This window comes from Myxocyprinus asiaticus, chromosome 15 (genome assembly GCF_019703515.2).
Source record: "Myxocyprinus asiaticus isolate MX2 ecotype Aquarium Trade chromosome 15, UBuf_Myxa_2, whole genome shotgun sequence".
Lineage (NCBI taxonomy): Eukaryota > Metazoa > Chordata > Actinopteri > Cypriniformes > Catostomidae > Myxocyprinus > Myxocyprinus asiaticus.
The window spans coordinates 25691139-25701562 of record NC_059358.1 but is presented as its reverse complement, the minus strand read 5'-3'; the positions used below and the strand labels follow the sequence as shown (position 1 = coordinate 25701562).

General features: G+C 40.3%; 1 protein-coding gene across 1 annotated transcript; it reads left to right on the top strand.

Moving 5' to 3' along the window:
• The first annotated feature begins 7483 nt into the window (after nucleotides 1-7483).
• LOC127452919 (ictacalcin-like) lies at nucleotides 7484-9456 on the top strand. The gene is made up of 3 exons (XM_051718799.1): nucleotides 7484-7616; nucleotides 8689-8831; nucleotides 9178-9456. Exons 2-3 carry the CDS (start codon nucleotides 8694-8696, stop codon nucleotides 9319-9321), a joined length of 282 nt encoding a protein of 93 aa, XP_051574759.1. The 5' UTR covers nucleotides 7484-7616; nucleotides 8689-8693; the 3' UTR covers nucleotides 9322-9456.
• Nucleotides 9457-10424: the final 968 nt, after the last annotated feature.

Sequence of the window (10424 nt, the reverse complement as noted above, 5' to 3'; positions counted from 1 at the left end):
CGCCAAGGCGGTCTGCGCTCCCGCTGTATGTCACAACTCGCCCGCCGTCTCCTCCTCCGGAGTCAGCAGCACCTCAGGTCTACCCGCGGTGGTAGACACGATCACTCAGGCTAGAGCCCCCTCTACGAGGTGCCTTTATGCCTTGAAGTGGCGTCTGTTCGCTAAGTGGTGTTCTTCTCGACACGAAGACCCCCAGAGATGCGCAGTCGGATCAGTGCTTTCCTTCCTGCAGGAGAGGTTGGAAGGGAGGCTGTCCCCTTCCACCTTGAAGGTGTACGTTGCTGCCATAGCAGCACACCACGACGCAGTTGACAGTAAGTCCTTAGGGAAGCACGACCTGATCATCAGGTTCCTAAGAGGCGCTAGGAGGCTGAATCCCTCCAGACCGCCCCTTGTTCCCTCATGGGATCTCTCCGTAGTTCTTCAGGGCCTACAGAGAGCCCCCTTTGAGCCTTTGCAGTCAGTCGAGCTTAAGGCACTCTCCCTGAAGACTGCCCTCCTGACTGCGCTCACTTCCATCAAAAGGATAGGTGGCCTGCAAGTGTTCTCTGTCAGCGAAACGTGCCTGGAGTTCGGTCCGGGCTATTCTCAGGTGATCCTGAGACCCCGACCGGGCTATGTGCCCAAGGTTCCCACCACTCCTTTTAGGGACCAGGTGGTGAACCTGCAAGCGCTGCCCCAGGAGGAGGCAGACCCAGCCCTGGCGTTGCTGTGTCCGGTGCGCGCTTTGCGCATCTATTTGGATCGCACACAGAGCTTTAGACTCTCTGAGCAGCTCTTTGTCTGCTTTGGTGCACAGCGGAAAGGAAGCGCTGTCTCCAAGCAGAGGATCGCCCACTGGCTTGTTGATGCCATATCTATGGCATATCTCGCCCAAGACATGCCGCCCCCGGTAGGGCTACAAGCCCATTCTACCCGTGGTGTAGCGGCTTCTTGGGCCCTGGCCAGAGGTGCCTCTCTAACAGACATTTGTAGAGCAGCGGGCTGGGCAACACCCAACACCTTTGCAAGGTTCTACAACCTCCAGGTGGAACCGGTTTCATCCCAGGTAGTGGCACGCAACACAAGCGGATAAGCCCAGGATAGCCGGCCGGGTGTATCGCTTGCACATAGTGCCTTCCACCTCCTTTTGAGCTGAAGACGTGAGCTGTTAATTCCCAGTAGTGTTCACAAAAGTTGTTCCCTGGTTGACTTCCTCCGAGCCCTGTGGCAGTCGAGTTTTTGGAGCGACTCGCTGCCGGCCCAGTACACACGCTAACTAAGAGCCCGGTTCTGGGGTAGGTGCTCCGCATGTGGCGGTTCCCTGTAAGGCTAACCCCATGCGATCTATATCTTCCGCTAATTCGTTTCCCTGCTGACAAACTGCATCTTCCTTGGGTAGAGCCCCTCTGCCCCAGTCTCCATGTTGTAGTACCTCCTCCCCCATTGGGCAGGATCTACCTTGAAGGCTCTCCACATGGTTGGAAAGACCATGTGACGTATTTTTCCACTTAAATATCCCCCCCGTCTCTGGGGTGAGGTGGGGTCTCCACGGTGTCCTCCCCTTGGGAGGGACACCCCCCGACTAGACCTGGCGGCCCAGTCGGATAATCCCCCTTCTTTTTTTAGGGAGTGGAAAAAGAGAAGGGGAAAAGAGGCCACAACTGGGTTAAGCCCGTCTCTATCTTTGGGTAGTCGACTAGTCCCCAAAAAGGGCCGTTCAACACTCATAACTGTGTTGGGGGAGGTTACGTGTCGACCTGGTGTGCTGGCTATGAGGCACACAGCAAGTCTGCCCACCACACACCGCCAGTTCACGTAACACAGTTCAGCCTTGTGGCATTTTGTATAGGGACCCCTAGTGTCACTACATCGACACCAATGTCGAGTGAGTGACAGATAGGGAACGTCATGGTTACTGGTGTAACCTCCATTCCCTGATGGAGTGAACGAGAAGTTGGTCCCTCCTGCCACAACGCTGAACTACCCGCTGAAATGGCCGGACCTTATATTGGCTCCTCAGCGTAAAACCTGAATGAGTGGTTGCATACCAGCACCTTTTATACCCGTATGTTCAGGGGAGTGGCATGCAAATACCACTCGCCAATTTTCATTGACCTTTTATCAAAGACCAGAGGTGTCTCGGGCTCCCAAGAGTGACCCCTAGTGTCACTACATCGACACCAACGTCTCGTTCCCTCCATCAGGGAACGGAGGTTACACCAGTAACCATGACGTTTTAGCACTAGCACTGGACATTAGCACTAGCTAGTCAGTCTTGCTAATCCGTTGTTGGTGTTAGCAACTGCTTGTGTATTTATTAGTTAGCCAAGTTGGTAAAGCATCATGCTAGATAGCAAGAAAAGTACCCACTCTTTTACATGTGATTTATTTAATAGGGTTTGCCACAAGTAATAGCAGGCTGCAGTGTAACCGGGGCAGAAATAAGGGCTGCTATTTGGCATTTTGCACTACATAAGTTTATAATCATGTACCTGTTTATATATAATTGTCTTTAATTGATTGAAGTTAAAATGAAAACAAAAGTTTCTAAGCAATTGTAAACCAAAATGTTCTTTTTTATACTGCATTTATTTTGATACATTTGTTCCACACAGTATTTGGTATTTTATTTTGATACATTTAAATTGAGGTATTTTGTATTTTATTTTAAATACATTTTCATGTATTTGTGCCTATCACTGCTCCTGGTAAACTTTCTGCAGGTGTTTTACACAGCCTGCTTTATATATTGTGTATTGTTATTCCCAGAGTGCAGTCCCTGCCCTCTGCACCTGTGGGGAAGTCTACAGCTAATTCAAGTGTGAACACACCCTAATGTGCCTAAACACACACACAAAGCACACAGCTTCTCTATCAGACTTGTTTACACAGAATAGATGTCTATTGAAATTCTCTGTTAGCTGCACCACACATGCTGGAAAATATTTTACCCGATAAAGGTCAGACTTAAAACTGAGCAAGGGCATGATGTGAATAAAATTGCACCTAATTAACTCCACAATAGTGCAACATAACAGTTCAATTGTATTGCATTTAGATTTAAATGTATGTTCGTGGCAGATGTATGTGCAATGCATTTCCTGTGTTTGTGAGCATTTCTTCAGCAGATAGAAAAAGGTCAATAACTTAGACAAAACCACCATGCCCAATACGAACACAGAACCAATATTAGTGTACAGTAATTCTAGCTACAGTTTGATCCCCAAGGTGAATTGAATACAAAGTCAACAAAAAGTTGGAATGCAGCAATAATCAGACAATAATGAAAATCTTATGAAGAATATAAGAATATAAGAAAAGCTATTTCCAGTTACATGTTTAGACACACTGAATGACTGTAATTTAAGATTGATAAATTTTTATTTGTCATCATCTTAAACTGAATAGACTGGATAGTTAAGGAAAAGAACCATGAACAAAACCATCCAGCTTTTTTTGTTGGCTGCAGTTCTCTGACTGGTGAACTGTTCTTTTCTGAACCATGGGTAATAATGTACAGTAGTTGTTCACCAGGAATTCTGCTGTTAAACACGATTTTTTAACAATGAAGTTGAAATTATGCAGATTGATGGATTCAACAGAAGCAAATACCATCGATGAACAACCTGGGAGCTAATAGTATGTCTATCTTTATAGTTTTATATGTTATCACCGAAAAATATATAATAATTAGTAGGTATATATTAGTAAATTCCATGTGCTCCCTTTGTTTTAACCTGATATTAGCATGGTCTCATAGTGAAAATGTGGCTGGACTGGATATTATCAAAGTATCATAAAGTTAATCTGGATTTATGCTGCTAAAGATCATGTGTTGTGCATGCGCTCTGAGTGGGTTTAACAAATAAAAAATTAGCCCTGCATAATGTGATGTTATGTCCAATTCGTACTAAATCTAATCTTAATAAAAAATGAGTTTGACAACCCTGATTTATCCACCTGAACAAACAAACATATTAACCAAACCTATATTTACAGTAAAGTGACCAATACATCATACTCATGCATTGGATTCTTTCATAATGTGAGGATGTCAAAGGTGGGAAAGGACAGATGGATTTTTTTTTTCTTTTTTTTTTTTCTGTTTTACAGTAATGACTCTTACTAAACCACATTCAAATATGTGCCATGGTGACTCACCTGCTGTCAAGTCACCTGATTACCTGATGGAAATAATTTCCCTTCTGTACATATCAATAAATCAATCATCTCTGATATATGTATTTGCTTCTTTACCTCCCTGTCATTCTCCTCTCTTTCTTTTTTCTGCTATCTAGCATGATTGGGGTATAGAAAGAAAGAAAGAAAGAAAGAATGATGCATTTGTAATTTACTGTTTTTCTCCTCTTTCTCCAGGAAAGTGGACCAAAATTATTGACATTGCACTATTGATTTATTAAATAGAGTACTCTCTATAATAGCCACCTTCAACCGACTAGCAAAATCAAGTAAATCATGGTTCAAATCTAATACAACTTTATGGCTATGCCATTGTTTGTATTATTACAATTAGTGTTGAGATAAGTGTTGAGAGAAATATTTTTGCCTTATTATGGATAAGGACAAATTCACTGAATATCTAATTTTATCTTTGCAGAACCTAGAGAGTAAAGAGAGTGAAGAAAGGTGGATGGCTGAAGGAATTCCTTTGTAAAATGTGCCAGAGCGGAGAGGCTGGCAGAAGAAAATATATATACATTCTGTATATATATAATGTATATACAGTATATCTATCTATCTATCTATCTATATATATATATAGAGAGAGAGAGAGAGAGAGAGAGAGAGAGAGAGAGAAAGGTGTGAGAAAGGAAGATAGTGAGACAAAGAGAGGAAGGGACATGGGAAGGTGGAGGTTGGTGTGAAGATGTGTGCTTTTCTATTATGAAGTGAGGAAGAACAGCAGCGTTAAATTGGGGCGGAATGGTCCAGAATGATGTTCCGGTGTTGTGCCGAAATCTGACTCGCCGTCAGATTCTTACCCTCCTCTTTCTGATTGGTCCCTACCATAGTAGAGAGTCACTGGTCCCATTAGTCACATAAAGATACTAGGGAGTCAGAAATTGTCATGGTAAATTACATAAGCATTATGCTTCTGTTTAGTCTGGAGTAGGGTGGTGACTGGGGGTGGTGTTAGCAAAACACAGAGGGCCATTCCTACAGAAAACCTCAATCCATGCACACAGTAACAGAAATAGATGTTTATCTATTTATTTATCATACAGAAGACAGAGCACCTATTGTGCAGCTCTCCAGCCTAAAATAATGGGAAGAACTCAGATTCACTTAACACAGAGTTGTAAAGTTATGAGACTGGTTTCACTGATGGCCTTAAAATTTACACCAAGGACACACACACACACACACACACACACACACACAAGTATGCACAGCTTCTGCTGAGTGGTAGAGTCAAATTCTTTGCATAATAATTAAAATTGTTTAAAATCTGAGTTACTTAAACAGGCTGTTAGTACTGTGATCACAATGAAGGAAGTCCCTTTTTGTAGTATTGTTTGGCAGCAATTCAGATGCTATTCCCTTCATTCTCTTGCATGAATCATAGTTTAGATTTTCAATGGTGAGATTGACCAGCAATCAAGTCATGGTCTCTTCAGTTGGATCTCTAGAAAGGGCTCATTGAAGAGATTAATATCTTCACATAATGTTTAAATACTGTACGTTTTGACATGTTCCATTGTGCACAATGTATAGCAACTAGACATTGTAACTTCATTTCAATCTACGAATGCACGCTCATGATTATGAGAGAAGACAATCTCAGAATCTGTCTTCTGTTATGCTGTCAGCTTTTTTCTAATTTTGCCAAAAGATCTCACCCGTCATTGATGTGGCTTTCTGTATTTAACTTTAGGTACGGAAAGGGGAGGTATATTCATTTTGTTTAAGTGAAGTTAGTGTAAAAGTAAATGTATCTGGTTTTAAGGATGTTTATATACTTTAACTGGAAAACAAGACACATATTACTGCATAAAAAACTGCAGGACAATCATATCCTTACACAATTAAAGTATCATTTAGACTTTTGATTAGTGGGTGACTAATCAAGCATTTCTGCAAAGAAATCCCAAGCAACCAAATTCATTTTCACCATCGCTCTGTTGGCACTTTAGCCCTCCTGACACAACCAGTACTTCATCCATTTCCATCACATGTTCTCATGTGTTCTTATCTTTTCTGACTACTTTATGATTCACCATCCAAGTGTCCTTAAGTGCTAATGCCCCCCATACTATGATACACCAATAGTCTAAAGCAGATTTGAACCAATGTTCATGGTCAGTATGGCGCCAGGGAGGCCCCACTTATTGTTTTGGATGGTGACTCACAGGGAAACAGCCACAAGATTTAATCATGAGTTGTTGTTTGTCTTCTCATTGCTAGTGTATCACAGTTGCCATTGTGTGAGCACATAGGTATGTGTGTTTCTCTCCAAAGTGTAAAAAATTAAAAGCTCATTTAAGGGAAATAAACAGCATGCTACAAAGTGTAGAATGTGCATCGAAGTAAACTCATAAACACACACACACACTAAAATAAAAACAGTAAAAGACACTTACATGCACAAAGAACAACTGTTGCATTAAAAAAACTGAAATTCTACTGGAATAAGTCATCCTCACACTATTACATAATGACAGAGGTTAAATAAGTCCACCCATCTATTCTGCCCCGTTTTCCTTTCTCCCTCCCTAACGTCTCTCATTTCCAGCTCTGTCTTTAACTCTGTCACTGTTCCTGAAATACTGCTCTTTTTTTCATCTTTCAGTTGCATGTTGCTATTATTCTCCCCTGCCCTCTTCATTTCTTTGCTTTGTCATGTGGTGTCTCTCCCTTTTGCCCTTATTTTCTTTTCTTCTCCAAAATGTTTCTTCCTCTCCACTACTCTAAAGTGCGTCACTGAAATCAAAGAGTACAGTTAGTATACAACCAAACATCATCACCATGGGGACACAGTGGTTAAGCCACTGAAGCAGTTTTACAGACCAGCCAACAGAGTTGCAACCGACTTGTGTGCAAATGTAGGCCTAAACATTTTAACAACTGGAGTTCCAACATATTAGATAGGTACCCAGTCAACTACCAGTAACATCTTTTATAGTGTTAGATTATTTCAATGTGCCTTTAGCTTTGGTAGTTCCAATTTCACTAAAGTAATTGCAATTGTGGTTCACAGAAACACTCAAATTAAATCTGCCAATCAGGGGCAGGTATTGTCAATGAATTTGCCCAGTAGCCTAAGTCTATGTTTTTGGCATGTAACGACTGTGGTTTGGAACTGTTTTAACAAGCTTAGTTAGTGACTTCACAGAGATGCCAAGCCCACCTGCTTCTTTTTTGCAAACTCAATAATTGAGTAAACAAGAGTTTCTATGGTTTAAATGAATGTTTGTGAGAGAGAGAGAGAGAGAGAGAGAGAGAGAGAGAGAGAGAGAGATGTAAATGTGGGTGTTAAGGGGATGGTGGGAGGGGCTACATTACAGGGTGTGGCATTCTCTGCATAAAATACTCAGTCTGTCTCTTCGCCCTTACTCCCTCTATATCACTCTATTTCAATTCTTTGCTTGCTGTGAACTCCACACAAATACAAGGTGAGTAAATGCCAGGTGGTGTATTGCTACTAACAGATTTGTAATGAGTACCAGACTTCATATGAAAAGTAACAAGTGTTGCATGCAACTTTGATCAGGGTGAATTGTTTGAATGTCTGCTTTCTCAACTGTAGCTGATTTTACAGCTGCTGTATTTAAGTGTTTGGTGGGTTTAGAAGTTCATAAATGTATATCTTTCTTTCCTGATTTTGGTTTAGAGCTTGGTTCAGTTCATATTTCAATAGAGCCCTCAAGCCCCTCTCATCATGCATAAACAATTATTTCTGGTTAGTTTTTTTTTTTTTTTTTTTTTTTTGCTTTTCTTCCCAATTGCACATCTTTCTCATCCTTCTTGATTGGTAGATATACTGTACCTTTGAGATCAGGCTGTCTCATGTTTAGACAAATGCCACATTTTGTAGAGTTTTATTTGTCATCAGCTTAAACTGAATAGACTGGATAGTGAAGAGAGGTGACAGTTGGTGGTGGATTCATTTAATGGAAGAAATTATTGGACATTTTTAGTAATATGCTTAACGATCAGTGGTCGAGCAGTTTTCTGTCTTTTCCGTCTCTCTTCAAATCTTAATTAGAGGGTGTGCTCTGTGTGTTGGCCATAATCCACTTCTGCTTTAAATGGTCATTTTCTTTAGCCCTCCTTTTCTTACAACTCCCACTCTGTCTTTCACCTCCTCAGACAATTTCAGGCCCATCCCTTCTTCCCTCCTTCTTCTGTCCCTTTTGTTTGACTCCATGTGCACAGAGGGGTGTAACCAGTTCCATATTTGATCCTGTTGCTAGGCGTGACATTATATACTGTGTATGTGTTTGTACTTTTGCCATCTCCATGACCATCTCCTGTAATAATAATGAAGGATAAATGCATATTATATTCATATTAATTCAGATGTTGTGGTCACTTCTGCCCCCTCCCTTTTTTTTGGGTAAAGACAAAAACTAAAATTATTTATGACACATCTACTTTGTGTCACACTAATGGAGAGGAATATACACACTTCTTAACAACTCTCTCTCTCTCTCTCTCTCTCTTTCTCTCTCTCATTTTTGCTAGTCATAATGTCCAAAGTTCAGCAGGGCATGGTGTTGTTGATTGAGGCCTTTCATAAATACTCCGGGACAGAAGGAGACAAACATACCCTAACAAAAGGCGAGCTCAAAGGCTTGCTCAATGCAGAGTTAGGCGATTTCCTGGGGGTGAGTTGTTGAGTAACTCTACCATTCACTGATCAGCTAAAAAATGGTTTCTCTTTTCCTTATTGCTGGCCATATTAAATAAATTGTTATTTTAGTTTACGTTTTGAAAAATATAGTAGATACTTTTGAATTGTTATATAAAAGGATAACTACAGTCTATTTAAGGCATATTTTTCAAATTAATTGTACAGGTCTAGGGTGAAGTTTGTGAGCTAATAGTGATGTAAATTTGTGCCATTTAGCATAATGTGTAACAATACCTAAATCTAATAGCAGTTATATCACAATATCATCATGCTAACTTTTACATCTGATTAAAATTTTGTGTATGTTATGTTTGTTGCAGAAAACCAATGATAAGACAGCTCTCGACCAGATTTTTAAGGACCTGGATGCAAATGCTGATGGCACTGTGGACTTTCAGGAGTATGTCACCCTGGTTGCCTGCATCACTACGCTCTGCCACGAGTTTTTCACCAAGGGAAAATGAAGGATTCATTAATGGTTAACCTTATCTTTAGTTAAAAAAAGGTTTTGTTTGTAAAGAGATGGTATCTGAAAAAAAAAAAAAAAAGAATAAAATAAAATATTTTAATGTTTTGAATTAAACACTTTATTCTTTTGATATGTTGTGTGAGTGTTCTTGACTGTACGTGTTAGTTTGTGGGTGTTTCTGTGGTTGCGGTTTTAAGGGTTAAATACACAAACCTTTTGACTTGCTTGAGAGAAAAGTCATTCCTCTGGCCAAATTAGAAATGTATTTCCTGCTGTGGTGAGATTCACTTACCATCAATATTATCAACATAATACTCACATAATTACAATGACAGACACATAAATGCATACAGTGCTATATGGCATATGAAGGGGGGGGAGATTATTTTTGTTGTAGACATTACAATAAGAGTTGTTCACAGATCAATGCAGATTTAAAAATATATACAGTCTTTGTGTATCATTCTTGAAGCCCAGCCCATAGCCTCAGAACACTGACTACGGTGTGGTATGCTGCTGAGCGACAGTGCCAAGGAATGCTGAGGCCAAACTATTGTGTTCTTTCCCACTCTTCAACAGTCTTGGTGTAAATATGACCATAGGGATCTTTTCTTGAATTCCTTAAAGTAACAACATGAAAGCATTGTTTAGAACAATGCTGAAGTAATGGACATCTAAAATAAAAGATTATTAAGTGTGAGCATTTTTATTTTATTTATTTTTTTGGTATGGGTGTGCCCTTTCTCCTTAGTTTTTGTCTCCTGGCACTTCATTTTGACATGTTATGTTGTTTTTTTAACAGAACTGCAGTGCTCAATGACTCATGATTTTTGACCTGTCACTGTAGAAATTAAAATTTATTTAAATCAGTAATTATATGGTTGGATTTCATACAGTATGTCTAATTATATCTATAAATAATAATTGATTCTATTCTAAAATAAACCGATTCTATTCTGATCCCATTTAAATACACTCACTGACCACTTTATTAGGAACACCTGTGCACCTACTTATTCATGCGATTATTTAATCAGCCAATCGTGTGGCAGCGGTGTAATGCATAATGCATGTAATGCATACAAGTCAGCAGCTTCA